This window comes from Erithacus rubecula (genome assembly GCF_903797595.1).
Source record: "Erithacus rubecula genome assembly, chromosome: 14".
Taxonomy (NCBI): domain Eukaryota; kingdom Metazoa; phylum Chordata; class Aves; order Passeriformes; family Muscicapidae; genus Erithacus; species Erithacus rubecula.
In genome coordinates, this window is record NC_136666.1 from 12,096,250 (window position 1) to 12,116,353 (window position 20,104).

At 38.5% G+C, this 20,104-nt stretch overlaps 1 protein-coding gene across 4 annotated transcripts in view; it reads left to right on the top strand.

Moving 5' to 3' along the window:
- Nucleotides 1-20,104, top strand: part of FBN1 (fibrillin 1) — a 144,206-nt gene that overhangs the window by 19,298 nt on the left and 104,804 nt on the right. For 3 of the 4 annotated variants that reach the window (XM_079317997.1, XM_079317999.1, XM_079318000.1), the window contains exons 5-6: nucleotides 2,806-2,901; nucleotides 4,417-4,512. In XM_079317997.1, the coding sequence (XP_079174123.1) occupies nucleotides 2,806-2,901; nucleotides 4,417-4,512 (192 nt within the window). Of the gene's footprint in view, nucleotides 1-42; nucleotides 136-2,805; nucleotides 2,902-4,416; nucleotides 4,513-20,104 lie in introns of those variants that run through there. The other variant, XM_079317998.1, reaches the window with a different exon arrangement.

Genomic DNA, 20,104 nt, shown 5'->3' on the forward strand with positions numbered 1-20,104 from the left:
GCCGGGCTGTGCCAGGCTGTGCCGGGCTGTGCCGGGGCTCCGCTGCTCTCCCCGAGCCTGCGGACCCTCGCCCCTCGCCTTCCTTGCTTTGGGATCGCAGAGTAGACAGCACGTGTGCGACCTTTCGTCTGCCTGGTGAGCTCCTGCGCGTTTCATGAGTGGTTGTGGTTGTGCTCTGGGTGCGATGAGGTCTTTACTCAGTTTTGCTGGGTATTTATTTAAAAAGTCAGGGGCTGTTATGCTTAAGAAGGCAGCACTTTGATAAAAAACACAACTACCGCCCACACGCAAAGCCTGTGTGGATATGTATGGTCAGGTTTATAAAGTTGTGTTTCTGCAGTTATTCCTGTTTTGACTTCAGACATTTCCAGTGCAGACTGTTTACAAATTGGATGTGAAAAAGAACAATAATTGATTAAAAGCAACCATTTATTAATGCTAACATTTCCTGTGCATGCCAAGATAAGGTAATGCTATATGCATTGATTTACCAGCCTTAGTAATTCCTGTGCTTTTTCTTTGAATCTCTGACAGTGCGATGTCTTGGAATAGGTTGTTTCATTTACCGGAATATCTCCACTGACATTAATGGAATTGTTGATATAGCTGAGAAAAGAGAGGCTGGACCTGAATTAATATGCTAGTTTTCAAAAATGCATTTTTAAAATCATCATCTGAGCTCCAGACAGCCTTTGAATGTGTTTCTGTAAACTTTTGGAAGGATAATATTACAGAATAGTCTGTATGATTTTGGAAGTACTCTTTTCAACATTCCCACAAAAGAGGGCAGAAAATAAGCAAATAGTTTACTGACTGTATGTCAGTGATCCTCTTGCCTAGGCGAGGAAACTCACAGATATAAATGGCTCATTTTAGTGAGGATCACTGGGTGTCCCAGCAGTCCCCCATAATGATTTTAGTTCTAAAAGGAGGAAGAAGTATTTTACCTTGGAAAACTTATTTTGAGAAGCAGCAACACAGGTGAGTGTATCCCAAAATGAGGAAATATATTTATGCATCAACAGATAATATGAAAATCATAATTTAAGCTACTGTTAACCTTTTTATCTCAAATGTAGTTCAAACTACTTAAATGGCTTTGGTCTTCATGTGGGAATGGAAATTAGCTCTTGGCATAGCTTGCTCTAATTGAAATCAGTTTGTGGTTTTTAAGTTCCTTCCCTGCTTGACAGATGATATCATTTCCTATGCTTTTTGTAATCCCCTCTGTTTTTCTAAGATTGTATAAAGTTGAGTTGAACTACACATTTTAAAGTAACTATACACCTTTTTCTGACCTACTTAGGACATTGTCCAAAAATCTTCACCAGATATTCACTCTATATTTGCAGACAATTTTACTTTCTATTGAGGAATGTTAGTACATTTTTGTTGCTTGAAGTACTGAAGTACATCCAAAGCAGAACAAAGATGTATAATAACTATTAGATACATAAGAACTGTAATACACAGTTTTTGCTTTTACAATGGAAAAATTAAGATTACTAGTGTTTTAAATGCTAGATTGGTTTAAATTCTTTCTCCAGTTGTGTGTTTACTTCTGCTGTGTGGATTCGTATTGTTACAAAAGGCAATACAGTTAAAATTATTATTTCTACTTGAAAATTTAAAAAAAATCTATTCACATACTTCTGAACTGTTAAAAGCCAAATGATGTCTAAGTGTTTTGTGTGAGATGAAAAATTCAGTGTTTGGCATGGCACCTGTTAACTTCAGGCTGATGGGACATACAATTTCCAATTTTCAGTCCTGAGCATTTCACACAGAATGGTGTAGGTGTCCAATGCTCCATCACAATCTCCTGAAATGCTGATCAGCCTGTAATTCTATCTGGGGAGGAGCCTTTCATGTGGTTCCTGTTAAGAGGAAAACCATTTCCCAGCTGCTTACTGGAGTGCAGGCCCCACTTCACAGCTGTGTTGGACAGCAGGCGCTGTAAGGACTTAGCTTTGCTGGGAGACCTGCCCACTTCTCCATGCCTGATGAAGAGCCTGACATACTTCTAGTTGCTCCCAACATCTAGTTAAGAAATATATTTGCCCTTATTACTAGAGGAATGCATCAGAGACATTATGTTTTACTGGCATGAGGCTTAAGCTGCCTGTTAACCATTATAAGTGGTGGGGCTGCAGCTGAGGAGAGTGTGCTGCTGCTCCCCTGCCTCTGCCCTAGGGAGGGGGAGGTTGTTGGCTCTGGGGAAGGGCTGTGAGCTCTGCAGCTCCCAAGCACAGCAGCTATCCTGATGGGCTGAGCCCACAGTTGGCATACAGAAATAAATCACTCTGTTATTTCTCCGTTTTATGCAAGAAGTCCTGCTTGGCCAGGTCAGCTTCTGGTGTTGCATGTGTTGGCAGAACAGGGCTGTCTTCACGAGCTTCCTTATATGCTTCCCTTTAATACTTCCCTCCCCCACTTCCCAGATGATAAGACTCCCTTTTTAATGGTGCTGTCTGCCAGAAGTTTAGTACTTTTCCCTTATTGAAGGCTTTTTCTCATAATTGCAAGCTAGGAAAGAAATGTTGAGGATTTATGCTCATATGAAATGCCGTCAACTTCATTTGAATGACAGGGTGCATCAAATTCTTGCACCAAGTCTTATATTCCTTAGGAACTGTAAATCTATATAATGTTCTGTAGTGTCATTTTATGTATCTGTCCTAAAATGTGCATTCTTGACTTCTAATGCTCTCTAGTTCTCAGAATCAATCCCTAAAGAAAGTCATTTAGCAAACAGTAAAGTGTTTCTGACTGATTTAACTGAGGAAAATCCTTTTTCCTTTCTAGTCCAGCACTGTAACATCCGGTGCATGAATGGAGGTAGCTGCAGTGATGACCATTGCCTCTGTCAGAAGGGATACACAGGAACACACTGTGGACAGCGTAAGTACACTTCTAGGAATGTGGATACTGTTAAGTGATTCTGTCATTTGTGCATTGGACACTCTGTAGCACTAAATTTCAACTGTTGTTGAGCTTGTTTTTGATCAGGTATAGTGAAATTTCACAGAAAAATGCGTGACTTTGTAATGAATGTTGAGTGAATTCTTACTGATCAAGACTATTAAAATAAACACCATGTGAGTTTATAATAGTTGGATATAACTTGATCCTGTAGTTCTCACACTGCTATAATTCCCATTGACCTCCAGGACTTCTCACCAATTAGAGAAGTGGGCCATACATCTAAATTTTACATGGGATTCAGTTTTCATTTTATAAATAAAATTGGATTTTTAATACAAAATCTTGTTTTCATTTCAATGTTTGCATCAGACTTAGCTAGTATGCTTTAGAAATTTTGATGTTCTCTTATTAGAGTAGATAGTCAGATTTTTTTATTTCCTCAATCAGTCCTTAGCCAAAAACATTCCTGGATCTGCTGCTTGAAATCTCTCCCAAGCTGACTCTGGTGCTCTCTTGTTCTTCTTGGCTGGAATGCTGTGAAGTAACTCAAATAAGGATGTAGACACTGCTTTTAACCAAGGCTGTCACGTTGCTATCTAGTGAAATATTGGTCTGACACAGAAAATGTGTTTAGCTCATTTAATGAAAACCTTTTGTGCTCTGTCAAAATCAATGGCACACTTTACATGAACTTCAGTGGGACCAGGAATTTACCCTAATAATCTGGAGGAGGATCACATGGTGAAAGGATTAAGAATTGTATTTCTGCCTTCACTGTGAAATATCAAGTGGATAAAAGAGGATAAATGGAAATCTTCTTTCTACTGAAGTGAATGTGAAACGGAACAAAGAATAACATTACTCAATGAACATCAAATTGTATTTAGAATCTCCTTTTTCATGTGCATATTGTATTTTTGATTATTTCTGAGAGGAATTGCTTTTGGAGTTTATTATTAAAAATTGAGTTCTGAAGCTAGTGACATCATAATACAGAGGAAGAGCATGGAATAGAGATTGATTAAATTTTGGTATCATAGTTAATAGCATTATTTATTTAACACCAGCAAAACAGCCTTTTAATACTGGATTATTACAGGAGGAAAAAATTCATTTGAGGATTTACATATGAAATATTCCTGTGCATCTTCTAGCTCTGCAATTTCTAACAGTTCATATTTGTTAGAAGTTTGGAAGAGATATTATTTTGAAGTTACGGGATTGTCCAGCTATCCCAAAGAGAAAAGCTCTGAGAGGTCAGAAAAGCTGTGGTTGTTCCTGTATTTGTGTTATGCTCCCTTGAAAAGATGAGCTCATGGTAGTAATGAGGCCAGGAAATAGTAGAAGTTCATTAAGTAGATTCTAGGAAAAGAGTTTAGTATCCTGTTATGTTTACCATTTTTACCAGTTTACCTGAGTTGGCCAAATACATACCTTTGTCTTTCTGAAAGCAGCTCAATAAAGGTTCCTCTTGCCTTCCCTTTGCTGCAGCTGTCTGTGAAAATGGATGTCTAAACGGAGGGAGATGCGTTGCTCCGAACCGATGTGCTTGCACGTATGGCTTTACTGGACCCCAGTGTGAGAGAGGTACGTGCCCTAAAGCAGTGGGAATAATTGTGTTCTAACACCTCTAACAGGAGGGTTGTTGGGCCATTTCCTATTGTATTCTATAGCTGAATTGGTTGTGTGTGTTTTTGTTGGCATCAAGACAGAAAATCAATTTTAAGTAGCATTTCGGAAGGATGCGAACTTCATAAGGATAGAGGCCAGGATGAAGCACAGATGGAACTGTTTTCCTTCTTTGTGATGAAAGCACTCCAGTGGAAGAGGTGGCAAATGAAAGTTTTTGTATGCTTTTGCGTGCTTTTGCTCAAAATTTAGTTTTTAAGTCAACAGAAGAGGTCTTTGAATCTGATATATGGGATAAGTAGCATCTTGCCTCTGTCTTTTTAATGTTTACTTTTGCAGAGTTTATTAAATAATTTTTCCCATTTTGTGCAGATTTATTGTTTTCAATTTAGCTTTTTAGTTGCATATCCATAGTGATAATCTTCAAATGAAAACACAATGGTACCAACTGCCTTATATGGTGTGTGCATTTATTCAGGGTTATTAAACCAATTTAATGTTTGATTTGTGAGCTGTATAGTGGACAATGTTTAGGTATAATGCTGTTGAGTTTTATAAAAACACAAATAAAGTATTTTCATTTGTCAGAACAGTTGATCTGTGTAATTGGAAATTCATAGATTAGGTTGTGTTACATATCTATGAACCTGGGACAGTATAGACATTAATAATCTGATTTTGGGCTTCCATGTAGAGGATGTGATTAGCATATGAAATTTCTGTCAATGAGTGTGTCAGATGATCTTTGCTGTCAGTGTTGCACCTGGAGCAGTAACAGCTGACTTTTTTTTATGTGGGCATCGTAGGTGGGTAATGCAGAACAACTCTGAGGGGGCCAAAGCTTTTTTTTTTCTGTGCTGAAACAGATGATAGGATGAAGCAGGTATTTCCTGCACTCCCTGCAGTAGATAAAATTGCTGTGTTGGCACTGTGTGAAGTCATGCCAGTTGTCCACTCAGATGTTATAAAAGTAGTTCAAACCAATGGTGAGTTTTTTCCAAAGATAGAAAAGTAGCTCAGTTGTGAATCATGGGATCTCTGCTGGAGAGGAGTAAGAGGAATGGGCAATTAGGTTAAAGTTCCTAAGTTTGAAGAGAATAAATGCTTAGGTGAGAATGCATGGAATATTACTGCAAAGACTTGGAATTTCAAGCAATTACTGCTTGTTCTTCATGGGTGCAGTTTTTGATCCTTCAGTCTGGTTAGGAGGTGTAAAGTGTAAGTTCAGAAGAAGATTTTTCGGTGCTAGTTCTGTGTTGCCTGGTCTGGGACCAGTTTGATTTTACATCATTAAGGCCAGTTTCTAGGCTGAATCCTGGTAACAGCTTCAGCCTTGTCCCTCAGGGCTCCTTCCTGATGGTGGGTGGAGTGAGAAACTGGTGGCATGGAGCCATTTGAGCCAAGTCAAGCTGTCCTGAAGTTACATGCATGCTATTGAGCACAACTGAGGTGGAAATCTGTAACTTACATGCCTTGTCCATAGGCAGTTTTTTACTTAAAACATGTGTTGGATTTTATAGTTATCAATAAAAGAGAAAATAGACATTAATGAGCTTTAGTATTCCTGGTTAATGTTTCTTGCTGTGTTGAGGCCAAATGATTATCATATCTTCCCAGAAAACCTCTGAAATTTGGCTGCTTTCACAGATTTCCTGCAGCCTCTCTACCTAGCTGAGCTAATATGTTCCCCTCCTCTAAAAAGGGTGTGGTGGTTTTTGGTCTCAGAATCACATTATGCCATGAGAAAAAACTTTTTCTGAAGATAACTTTTCAAGTATAAACTAATCTTGGTCTTAGAATAACTTGCCTTGTTCAGCACATGCACCTGTGTGGTCACAGGGGAGTTGTCTGGCTGCGTATGATTTTACACAGCTGTCAGCTAAGTAAGAGGTCCATATTTTGAATCTAGCTTTGGAAAGTTCTGTGGATTCAACACTCCCTGGTGGGCTTCTGATGTACATGTGGATGGATGTTAGCCAGTAAATTGACAAGACTCATGCCTTGTAGAGTAAAATTGTGTGTTTATTAGAAAGAAAAGAAAGAGGGGAAGAAACAAAACAACAATACCAAAGCATCTCTGTGCATGGAGGGGGGGTGGGGAAGGAAAATACTCAAGAGAAATAGTGTCTTAAACTATGCCATTTCTGGCAGAAGCAGGAGAAGCAGATTGTTTTGAAAACACCATTTCTGGATATAAACGTAATGTGAAGTGATACAGTTTTGTGGCATACACATTCTCCATCTGTTTGGCTGTGGTTTGACTTCTAGGTTATGCCATCCCACAAACTAACAGTTATGGAAGTAATTTACTGCTGTGTATCACCCAGTGCTTTTCCCTACAAGCATCAACTAACAGTAACAGTCAAAGAGTGTTTGTGGCACATGTGTCACACACCAAAGAATATTCCAACCTTTTCTGCATATGTCATAACTTAGAACTGACCTGAATGAAACAGTGTCGAGGCAACCAAACACGTGGGGTTATTCTAATAATCCAAAGGGAGAATGCTTAAAATGTTGCAGGGGTTGGAACAAAATTTGATCCAGTTTCTTAGATACAGAGACAAGTTGTATAGCTCTGTGTCTACTGTTTTAAGTCATTTTTCCATACATTACCACAGTAAATGTCGACCATGTGATTGTTAATGAAGATCTGCAAGACTTCTGTGTAGGTCAAGGGCTTTATCTGACAATGCAGCAAACTCCATCAAATTTGTGACATGGTAGATGTATTCATTCTTTGAGAGGGTAGCAGGCTAGCCTTGGACAATTTCAGCACACAAATAAATTTTTTGTATGTCTTAGAAGTGTTAATCGTAGTGTAAAGCACTATAAACATGGGCACAAGGAATTTTGATAATCACTTTTATCAGTGGAGTTCTTCATGTCCTGGGGTTGTATGTAATGTCAGTGGTGAGAAAGGCTTCACCAGAGCTGGATCAATAACTTTATCATGCTGCAAGTGATGCACATGTGTAATTAACTCCTGAGCTGTTGTGTGTGGTGTTTGGCTCCTTTCCAGAGCAGGAGAAGCTGCCTGGACATACTGTCAAGTATGTGCAGCTGTGTCATAAAACAGACCTGGCTTTTCTGTGGAATAGTATTCAAAAAGGTGAGCTTCACATAAACTCAACAGTAGAAGTGTAGTGGAGTTGGCAGTACTTTGTACAGCCATTTAAGACACATTTAAAATACATAGCCCAGGAAGGAAAATATTTCACAGATATTGTCTCAGTTAAAAATTGAACTTCAGGGACTTCTTTGAGGAAGGTGCTGAGTTCTCTGGCAGTGGTCCAGTGATGGGCTTTGACATGCATTTAAATTCAAACCCAAGGTGTCAGTATGCCTAGAATTAAGCAAGTGCTTGAGGGCCTTGCTGGTTTTGGCCCCCAAGCTTTCAGAGTTAGTTAAGATCTGAGAGATGCACTTAGCTTTTAGTTTATCAGTAGTCATATTATTAAGGAAATCACAGGCAGCAGAAAATGAAGATATGGGCAAAGCAAAATTTCTCCCACTGGTTAAAAACTGGATACCATCTTTATGCCATTTTATTGTTAAAGCTGAATAACTTCAGTGAATTACAGATTCTGCAGTTTCTGCAGAGACTGAGGGCAGACACTTAGCTTATGCTCTCCTCAGGATGATTCAGAGCATCGACAGCTCTTTCTGTTGTCTGTAAAAGAGTCTAGGGGATTTAGCTGGCTGTGGGAGATGCCCACGTTTGGGTCATGTGAAAATGTCCCTGTATCCTGCACTTTATGAAAGTCCAGAGGAAAAATTGATGTTAGGAGCTCAGGAAGATCAAAGAACCCTATCAAATTTAGTAGAGCTGTCTACAAATTTGTTCACAAAGGCTTTATTGACTCTTTGAAACTGTTTCTTTTTAGATATTTAGGTGATAATACTTTAAGAGGGTGAGTTCTATATAATAGAAGGGTATACATTGTTGCTGACCCTGTATTGCAGAAAAGCAATGAAATGTGCTTTTCTTTTTCTGTCTGGATTCATTTACAGGAACACAGTGGAAGCTTAGAATGTGTTACAGCCCTGTTTGTTTATTTGAATGCTTGTGACAACATCAGGGGCTCAATTCTGCTCCATTCTGGAGTTCTGCCACTCGCTTCTCATAGGAGCAGAATTGGGCCTGGTGTAGTTCAAATATTAAAAATGTACCACGTGTATTTTGTTTTTTTATGGACTCAGAATATGAGCAAATGATTGCTTTTTCTTCAAACAGAGTAGTTTCTGTACTGCTCTCTTCATGGCAGGAATTTTTGCATAATTTTTAATTATATTTGGCCATTATTAAAAGTTCCCAGAATTAATGCCATATGTAAAAATATCTTTCCCAGAGCCTCCCTAGGAAAGTGCAGCCGCTGAAAGTGGTCAAGAGTAATGTAGGGATCTGTATATTTTTTTTTCTTTCCAAATACTACAACGGGTAGAATGTTTTTACAAAGAGGACACTGCACCCCTTAGTGTGCCCCGTCTCTGGTATTTAGTCTAAATGGAAAGTAAATAACAAAGTGTAGATAGCAGTAAAAGTATGTTCCCAAAGCCTTATGTTGCATTTAAAGTAGTATTGCAGCATATGGTAGCTGGCAAACATTTGAATAAACTTGATTTCTGTTGCTTTCTTCCAAGAAACACATCTGTTGACATAGACATGTAATTTCTGCAGCCCTGTAACATGGATGTACGTACAATGTTATAGCAGCAAACTAAAGGATGGCTGAACTTGAAGGCCTAAAATAAGGACTCTTGCATACATTTTTATTCCCCTGAAAAGTTATAAAAAATGGCTTCAGACTGAGGATCAATATATTTGGTCACAGAGTGATGTTTTACTGACTTTAATATAAATTCAGTATATGTTGTCACCCTTGATGCCTTTCAGTTTTAGAATAAAAATTCATTTTGATTATCTTTTATAGAAAAGAACTTGAGATAAGTGGATGAGTTTTTTAATTTTTGAAATTAAAGCTGCAGTTTTATGGTGGAGAAGTCAGCCTCTACAGAATGATCGTGTGTGATTTAGGTGGTTTGTAATACTTAGCAATTTAATCATAGATCTCTGGATTAGAACTTGGGACTCAACTCAATCTGTTATTTGATGCAAAAAAGTATTTTTAGGGGTCTCGTGTATAGGAAGGCTTTTATCCATTGTTCTGGTCCTTGCATGTACACCCCATGGCTGGTCCTGTGTTGCTTGCTGCATGCTTTGTGTCTTAAAATATCAAATAGCAAGTTTTAAAATGTTTCTTATGATATATGCTTAATCAAGATCCATAAATGATTAAGTACATATGGCTTAGGTCTCTTGAGAGATGTGAGGGCTCCAGCTTTTGTACATGAAGCTGAACATTTGCATTTTTGTTCCAAATTGAGTTTTGATTTCAGTTAAACAAATCTAAAGTTTTCATTCAGCTATTTGGCAGACCTTGTTATATTTCCATGCCTTCTTGATTGGCTGCTAAGGACACTGACCTTTAGATGTGCAATAAAGTATTGTTTGGATTTAGCTTTGTTTTGATTTTAGTCGTAGTGGTGGAGATGCATACAAATTTAATCACAGATTGTGGAGTCTGTATATTACTATTAAAACATTTGAATGAAATAGCTGTGCTGTTCTAATCTGTGAGATTTGGTTCTTGTGTGTAGGACATGGAAAGGATCATTCTTCTGGTACTGCAAACAGCCTTGTTGTAGAATCTGACTCCTACCTCCAGCTTTGCTGGCACCTCTGGCTCCTGTTTGCTGTGCAAGAAATTGGGTTCAGCTCTCACTGCAGCCAGGCTGGACCTTGCACTGGCTTTGCTGCATGTGATTCTTGCCTTGTGCTCTGCCTTGTAGTGTCTTGAAAAATGAAGAGTTGAGGCCTGTGAAGGAGTGGCTTTGTAGAACTCACCTATATGGAGAGATGCCTGTGTTTGTTTGATTATAGGATGTTACATGCAGATCATACGGATATAACTTCTATATACACAGTTCAGACAATGGAAAGCTGCAGCTTCCCTGAATGGCCTGCACTGCCAGATCTGTGCTCTGGGGAGAATTGGAAAGAATCCTTCTCATGTGTGAATTAACTCACAAAAGTTAATTTTTTTGGGTGTGTGTGCTGGAAGATTGAATCAGCTTTTATTGATATTGGTTGTCATTGCAGCATGGTGTTATATTTGAGGCCTTCAGAATTCATGTCTTAGGGCTGGGCTAGTCTTCCCCTCTTAGTGCCATTGTACCAGGCCCATTTTTCTAATTTCAGCCAAAACTTGCAAAAAATAAGATAGCTGAGCACAACTCATTTCTCATGGAACGTTCCAAATAAAAGGTGCCTTTGAAATGGTGACTCCTGGAGTTAGACATGATATAGGGAATTAGTAAATGCAGCTGAGAGCTTATGCCTATTTAGCTGTTTGTGGAGAAAGTGACTCCTCCTTCTCTGGGCTGCAATACATCTTGATACAAGAAAGCACTGTTACCTGAAATCCTGTCATTTATTACAATGAAAACAAATGTTTTCCCTGTGAATCACCCATTCATAGCTGTTTTTCTGATTGGGCTGGTAAACTGAGAAATTCTGTTAGATTTGCCACAAAAACAAGTATCAGTATGCATGATGCCTTGGTTGAGTTTGGGACTTACTTTTTTTCCTTTGTTTTTACAAGCGATCTAAAACTTTATTGATGGTCAGTTCTAACAAAGGAAAAAACCCTCTTTTAAAACATAGATCTAACCTAATGAAAGGATAAACTGACAAAGGCATTTCCAAGTAAAACAATTATTTTATGTAGGTCAGCTGCAAAATGCTAATGAAAATGCATCTTAAACAGAGGTGCTCAAAGTGGTCAGTGTAACTGTTTTGACACATGTAAGTTTTCTTGCTATGTATTTGTAACAGAGCTGTTGAAATCTCTGTAAAAATAAAACTTTTCCTAAAGTAAACTGTTAGATTTAAAAAGAGATCTACCCTATATCAGCATAAAAGCTGCAAAAAATTGTGGGAAGCAGCTACCTAAGAGCAGCTGTAAGGACAGGCACTTTCTCACTTCCAGCTACCCTTAAGAGATTCATGAATAATGACTGAGTAGTTTTTTATATATTTTTTTCATGGTAGCTTGTACAGTTTGGCACTTTAGAGAAATACTGTAGGAAAAGCAAAGAGGCCTAAATAAGGTCTGAAAAGAAAGGAGCCCTGAGAGAAATATCACTCTCCAAATTCTGCTATGCTGTAAAACATAGCCTGGCTTTGCTCTCTTCATCCAGAAGAAACCTCTTTTGGAAAAAGGTGGAATTTTGCTACATAAAGAAACCAAGATTCAGTATCTCCCTTCCCTGTAGGAAGGCATGCAGGCTAGGGATAACTAATTTTAAAAAATCATGAAAGTTATTAAAAGTGCATGTGTGTTTACATACATATACACATGGGTTTATATTTTAAGAAATGTGAACCCTTTTAAGCACCTGAGTTTTGATTGTGATTTTATGTGTTTACTTTGTATCTGTTGCAGGTATTTCCCAAGCTAAATTAGCACAGGTAGGTTAATGGAACTGAGTCTGCTGTGCCATAGCCTTCATTTCTTTCTGTGGTGCTGTAATTCAGATTATAGGTCTCCCATTCTGAAAAAGTGGTCTCTGCACTGTTTTACTTGTTCCTGAATGTTTAATTAATGTGTGACTCAATTTTTAAAAAGCATTTAATTCATGTAAGCCTGGCTTACCAAGTAATCTTGGTCATGTTTTATAATGATCCTGTCCTCAATGTTTATGTTTTTTTACAAAGTTTACCCAACGATTGCCAGGTGTTCAGTACTGTCCCCATTTGCTCCTTACTCCTTGGAATGAATGGTCTTCTATGACCCTCTAGGGCTTTTTCTTCTGACACAGAGGTGCTGACAGTCACAGGGAAGCAGGAGCTGAGGAGAAACCTGTATGCTCATAGTTGTTGCTTCCTTGGGGAAGTGGTAGCTGATGCTTTAATCCTGCACCACTGCTCACAGCATGTGAACAAAGCTGGAGGCATCCTTGCTGGCATTGCAGCAGTGGTCATAAGTTCAGTGGTATTTTACTAGACTTACCATTTTCCTTATTTCTGTATACACAGGAACTTCATAGTGCTCTTTAGTCTCAAGATTAAGCCCTCAGTTTTTGCTCCAGGTCCTTTTATCTTGGTTCCATTACTTACAATTGCTCCATTGAATCTATTGATAGCTGAATTTTCAGCAAGGTTTGGAAAATCAGTTTATCTCCTGCATAAACAGACAGCAGACCAAAATGTATATCTGCTGGTTAGTGGGGTAACTCCTACTTATCAAATAATGCATTTACACTCTTTTGAAAATAAAACTGCAAGAATTACAAGGAGACAGGGTAATTTTTAACTGTATTTCAGCTTACAGAATTGCTTAGGGTAGAAGGGACCTCTTGAGATCATCTAGTCCAACTCCCCTGCTCAAGCAGGATCAGTTGGAGCAGATTGCCCAGGACTGTGTCCAGTCACTCCTGGAAAATGTGCTAAAATATGTGTTAGTCTGTGATTTGTAACAGCTGTACCTTTCAGACCTATTAGCTATTTAATAGAGATCCAGTGCTAACGTTTTCAAAGTGTTCATAATTCCAGATCTTCTGTGTTTTTTTCTTATTGTGTGTTTTTTTATCCTGAGTGTTTGTCCTGTGGCAGTGATTGATTGAGTGCTGTGAAATGAAAGAACATGTTATGTTCATGGTTTCTAATGTACTTGTCTAATAAAAATTTTAAAATGGAACTGTTAGTTTTAGAATAAAGAATAAGCTGACAACACTGTAGTGGTTCATGAGGATTAGGGAATGATTTTAAATCTGAGTAATGCTAATAACAGACACTGTCAGGGGAGTTTTCCTGTTTGCATGTGACACTAATTGTAGTTACCTGCTTGTTACTTAATACAAAAAAATGGGGAGACTTACTAGGTACTTGATAATTTCACCTGATTTAGGAAGTAGCTGGGTCCCTCAGTGATGGGACATTTTAGGACCTCAGTAGCTCTTGTTTGCTTATGTTTCTGAGAACTACAGAAAGAAAAAAGTGGTAAGCATACAGTGGAAAGAGCATTCACTTTATTCTAAGTGCAATTAAGGTGGCTCTTAAAGTGAGACACACCTTGAACTGTTTCTTCTAGGGCTGTAGGACTGGTCTCTTGGCTGGACTGTCCAGGTGTCTTAGCTCAGTTGAGCAGTAGAGTGACAAAACACTACTTGGACTTGAAATGTTTATAAGAGGTAATAATAAAACCAGCAAGCAATGAATTATAATTGTCCTGCTGGGATATGATGAAAGCCTTTATGAGAATCTCCATGTCCTAGTGGGACAGTATGGGTGGTAACTTGGAGAGATTCATAAAAATGCAAGTAGGGCGGCTTTACAGTTGGATTAATACAGGCTTCAGAAGCCAAGGGATCAAAAAATACTTCCAAGCCACAAGCTTCAAAGGCCAAAAGATCTGCAGTGAAAAAAAGAGGTGAGTGATCCACCTCTGTGAAAGGAGAGTTGGTATTAAGTTGCTTTGGCTCCAATAACCTTCAAAATAAGATATAGCTTAATGATGCAGATATTATGTCTGGAATTGAATTACACCACAAAGTGTGAACTAATTCCAGCAACTTGATTCTTGAGGAGTTAAAGAGTAGTGAGAAGATGATTTGTGAACTTTATGAGGGATTGAAGTAAGGAGAGGGTAATGTTTTAATACACTGAAATTTGGTAGAGTTATAGGGGCTCATGAAACATGCAAGAGAAACAGGTGAGAAGGGAAGATAGGCAAGAAGATGATAACAGAGAGAACCTAGCCAGACAGTTTTCACATATCTTGGGAAAAGAGCACTGGAGGCAGGTTGAGATGTTTAGACTGCTGCTTGGGCAGGGGAGACCCAGTGGAGATGTGCATTCCATTCATCTGAATGGTTCTTGTAGTAAAAACATTGCTAGACACAAGCACAAGCCAGGAATGGCAAATGATGAATGACTTAGCAAGCTATCTTGCTGGGTATTTAATCGGTGTGGTTATCTAAATAATTCAAAATGCTTCTCTTGGCCTGAGCCAGGCTGGACAAAATGAAGTGCCATGCATTAAACCTTGTGCTATTTCAGTTCTCAGGTCCCAGCAGGAACCCAACAAGATATGGCTCCATGAAAGGTGATACTATATTAAACTAACAGTACAAGTTGTATCAAACTTGGTTCCAAATTCAATACAAAAAGTCATGGCTTTAGAAGGCATTTTAAATCTAGCACTAGCACTTCAGTCACTTGCTGATGTCAGTACAAAAGAAGTGTTTTATACTGCTGCTGAGTGCAAGGAAGAGGAGAGGTTAAATTGGGTTAGCAGAAATGAAAGACGTGCTGTGGAAGAAGTTTTGGTATCAGATTGTTTATGGAATTTCTCATTAAATAACAGAAGTGTTTAAATTGGAGGCCAAATTTTAAGCATTCCTTTTTATAAATTTTTTCCCTATTTATGTGCAATTGAAATTATTTACAAAGGTGTACAAGGAAACATTAATTTCTTTCCCTCTTAAAAAGGAAAGATGATGGCAAATCCCTCTTAGTCTGTTACTGTTCAAGCCTTCTTGAGCTCAGGCCTGAGCCACCGGTGTGTATTAAAATGATTCTACTATTCTTACTACAGTTGATTACAGTGCTCTGTTATAAAGGGTGGAGGCACTTGGTGGTTCTCCAAAGAAAGTGAGTAATAATTGACCTAATGTACAGAGCACATGAATAACATATTCTTTTGGTAAGAAATTTATGTTTTACAGGGTGTGCTAGAGTTCACATCCCTTTTTCACATCTTCCAAAAGATTTTAAAATACTCAGCTGCTCTATTAAATTTCTAATTCAACAAATACTCAAATACAAAGTATGCATTAGATAAAGCTCTTGAGTTGAATCCAAACATTGAAAAATCTTTTAATCTGCCTTGAAAACAGCTGTTTAGAATTTTGAGTAGAAATAACAACTTCCTGCAGCCTACGTTGTTGATGTGCGTTTCGCTTCAAGCTGGGAGGAATTTCTCTTTGTTACTCTGCAGCAGCAGCAAGCCTTTGCATCCATGATTCGACTATCCCTCAGACATATTAGGACTGGTATCCTGGTCCTCTTTGAAAGAAATGAATGAGTAAATACACTTCCCTTGAATTCAGCATAATGGAAGAGAAACTTACTGAGTAGACTTAAGACTTTTTTGAGTGGGAGTTGTCTGGAGTGCAGCTTACAGGAGCTCCTTTCAACATCTCCCACTACTGAGAGGCTGCTTCATGCTGTCTGCTGAAGGAATTCTTGATATGAGAATTGAGTTTTTTAGTGTCTGAAATTATTTAAACAAATTATATAGGGTTTGTGCATATGTAACTTTTATCCTTTGTTCATAAATATTTAGACAATCTTATAAAATGCTACACAATGATTTGGCATCAAATACAACATACAAAATTTCTAGGCAACTGACCATTGCATCCCAGGAAATACCAAAACAGTTCAAGATGACTGGCATTTCAATGAACATCTAAAGCAGTAATGATTTGCCACTTGGTGTAAACTAGTGCCAAAGTCCTGCAGGGAATGGCTTGTGTTTATTCTACAGCCTATTTTGCTATGTCAGAGGGTAGATTATACATGAATTTCACACACACACACACACACACACACACAGAGACACTTGTGCCTGGATCACTTTTATATCCAGACATTTGGGCAGTACTTTAAACTCAAAGGTAGAAGTCTTGACATTGTTCAGAGGAGTGAAGCCTGGATGAAACTTTGCAGTGACTTTTGAAGTGATCTAAAACCTACTCACATAAAATAAATGGGTGTCCAAAGACATAAGGGGGCTTTGAATCAAGAGTCAGAGAGACCTGGTCAGATCTTGTCAGAAAGCAGTTAGATGTGTGCTATGCTACCACACAATACCATTGATCAGTAATTCTGAATAAAAGTTAAAAGTGCTTAAATACAGAAGCTAAAAATAGGAATATTATTTAATGAAGATTGTGGCTATAGTGGATAGAAAATATCATGATATGGAATGGTGTTTATTGAACTGCAGCTAGGGGCTTCAGGATGATGAGTGAGAAATATTCAAGTAAACAGCAAAGAGAATTGCTACAGCCTCTTTCAGTTTTATAATATACTGTTCTTTTCCTTTTGGGCTTACATGCCAAATACACAGTCTTTCATGTGATATTTTCATTTCTAAAGTGCTTTTAGAATACAAATGTGTTAATGAACATTGATTAATGCCTAGACAAGTTTGTATATGTGTCCTCCAATAGCCTCTGAGGAAGCATAAGTAGTCCTTTTAATCTAAAGGAGATGTTTGCATTTTAGTAGGATTTAGGTTATGCTCAAATTGGAGCAGATGTGAAAGAGTTTTGGACCTTCCTTTTTTTGATGAGATGGTATCCTTGTGTCTTTTTTTAAATGTTTGTTGTTTTTATTCAAGTAGTCAGTATTGTGTGTGGTTTGCAGTGGAGGGATGTTGATGCAGAGGTGCAGATGCAGTGCCCATGATACCAGTGATTCTCTACAGCTCTTTCAAAGCAGAATGAGATCACAGCAGAATTAGATCTGATCACAGATAGAGATCACAGCTACCCTGCAGAGAGGCAGCCTGATGCTCACATGAAAAATAACCAAGATTGCTTTTGTGAACAAGGCTTTTAATCAGCTGTTTAAAAGTTGCTGATCGAATTTCAAGTTTCTAATTAAATGAAATAGGAGGAAGAAAGAGATCAGCATGTTGCCAAGCAAGAGTTCCAATCCAGTGGTTATCTCATTTCAAACGTGTGGGCTATATATAACTTAAGCTTATAGTATATTCACACACTAATAAAATGTTCTTATGTGAGGGTAGAGTAACCACCACAAGCTTATTTTATTTTATAAGACTAAACTATTTGATGCTCTAAAAACATTTTTCTCCTGTGAATTTTATTTATCACAAGTGTAGTTGAAACCAGTAACTTAATTATTAAAACAGATATGCAGACCCTTTCCTGACAAGAATGGTGTGGATGAAAAACATTATTTCTGGAGGAAATCCCACTTGCTTTTTGGATATAGTGCAAAATATTTCTGATAATCAGAAGGAAGTTTTCTCTTCCACTGAAGTGTCTTAAATTATGAGCTTTCTACTGTTTCCTAAGAATTTTTTTAAAGCCACCTAAAAGTTTTCCCACAGTGCTGGTTTACAAGCAGCTGAAACTTTAGACACCACGCAGAACAGTCTGTTGTTCCACTAACATTGCTGGAACTGAATCACATATGTATTGATGGCCACCTAGATAGCTAAATGTACCCATTCTACAAAAAATTAAAAGAAAATATTTCCTATATTTTTAGGCACAAAATTAAATTGGTACTGCAATTGCTAAACATGGCAGCTTAGGCAGATTGCAGAGCTCTTGCAGAGGAACTTTAAATTACATTATGCTGCACTCTGCATGCTTCCTCCTCACAAGTAGAAGAGTGCTTCCCCCCCAGCAGTAGAAGAGTGCTCCCTCTTCCCTCCTGTTTCCCTTCCCCTCCCTCCTCTTACCTTCTTACCTTCTCAGCTGTGGGAACCCCAAGGTGCTGCCTGGCATGTACTGCTCTCTTATGCTTAGTCCTGTGCAGAATTTGACTTCTAACACCTAAAGTATCATCTGTCTCAGCTGTGAATCACTTGGCTTGAGGGTAAGGGAATTTATTGAATCACTGTCTTCCTAATGGCTTGAGATTTTATTCAAAGCCCAGTGAAGTTAAAAGGAAAAACATTCTCAGGATTTTTGGTGGTGTGGAGCAGGTCCTATATCTAGAAAGGTAAGGTAAACATTGAGACAGTGCCTACACCTGGGTTACCTCACTGCTGTTCTTTCTCTGAGTCCTGATTCCTTGACAGGATCACCTGATAATTTAAATACCTGGTTTGATGCTGGGTTACACTGGGAAGGCTTGTTGGGAAGAAAAGAAATGAACAGGATGCACTTAACAGTCTGTTTTGACTGTGAAATGAATCTTGTTCTTCTTAGAAATAATTTTCATATATATATATATACACATGCACACACACACCTTGTTGCTCTTTTTTTAAAAAATAAATTTTAGCTCTGAAGTTAGCAACACAGACCTTGTCAGAGTTTATTCTAATACACTCTATTGTTCAATTATTGTTCTTTTACTGTAAAAAATATTTCAGAAGATAGCACAAGTTTTTTTTTTTACTATCTAGTAGAAATCCTTTAGTAACAGCTTCCAATGTTTTTCATATGCGATACAGTTAATTTTATTTATTTGAGATGGATAGATAGGGACTGCCTAATTGAACAGATAAGAAGCATGTTGTCACTGCAAGATTAGGCCATTCTTCCTGTCGTTTGTAACACCTTTTTTTATCTTGTATTTCCATTCATCACTGGCCTGGTGTCTGTTTTTTAAAAAAATTAGAATTATGACATTAAACTTTATAAATGATATTGGGTTACATAATTTGTACTTTGTCATCTTGAAAGTATCAAAATAGAAAACAAATATGGATAACAGCTCTACAAATGTGAGGAAAATGCCTTTGGGAAAATGGATGGTTAATACTGCAATTTGTGTAGTCATTGTTTATTCATATTTGGCCACCCAATGTTTCTAGTGGATACTGTTTCAGAGTGCATAGCCAGATGTGTCAGTGAGGTGCTCGCTCTGTCTCTGGGATGTTCTCAGGCATCTTTCTGTGTCGTGCTCGGGGCTGTTGTGGGAGCACAGGGCTGAGTGCTGCTCCTGCCATTCCCCTGCCGTGCGTGGTGCTTGCTGTGGTCACCCAGCTCCTGCTGCAGCTGGGATTGTGCCCCCCTGCTCCATGCATGGATTCCTCTCCAGGATGGCTTTGGCTGCCTGGCTGCTCTCTGCTGCTTGGCTCCCAGGCCCTCATTTTTACCTAGTTAGCTAGCCAGCCTGTCCTGGCAAACTTCCCTCTCCTGGTCGGCTGGTGAAGCTCCTGGGCTGGCCAGCCTTTTCCTTCCTTCCCTTTCCTTTTCTCCCCTTCTCACACATGGTGTCTGCTGGCTCCCACTGTTTATCTCTCCTTGTCTATGTGCCTCCCACTCATTTCTTAGATTTGCTTTGATCCATTCCGTCTTTGCTGCCTTCCTGTTTTTCGTCCCTCTGCTCTTTTGCTTCTTTGTATCCTTGTTTCCTTCACACTTGTTCCCTGAAGGCTTTTTGCTCTGGCTTCTCCCTACCTACAAGCAGTATATATCTTTTCCAGAGCTTGCCCTCTCTCTTCTGTCTGTTCAGCTGATCTAGCAGCCACATTGTTTGAAACAGTTACTAAGAGAACACTGATGTGTGTTACAGGTTGGAGAAACTATAATGTTTATCACTTTTTATTTATTATGGATATTTTTATAAGTTCTTTATAAATCTAGTCTGTTCTTTCACAGAAACACCCACAGTAAAAGCCCAACTGAAGCACTTTATTGTGCTTCTGTGCCTTTCCCCCCCATAACTGTGGATTATCAAGTATCTGTGTATTCTCTATAATTCACTGTC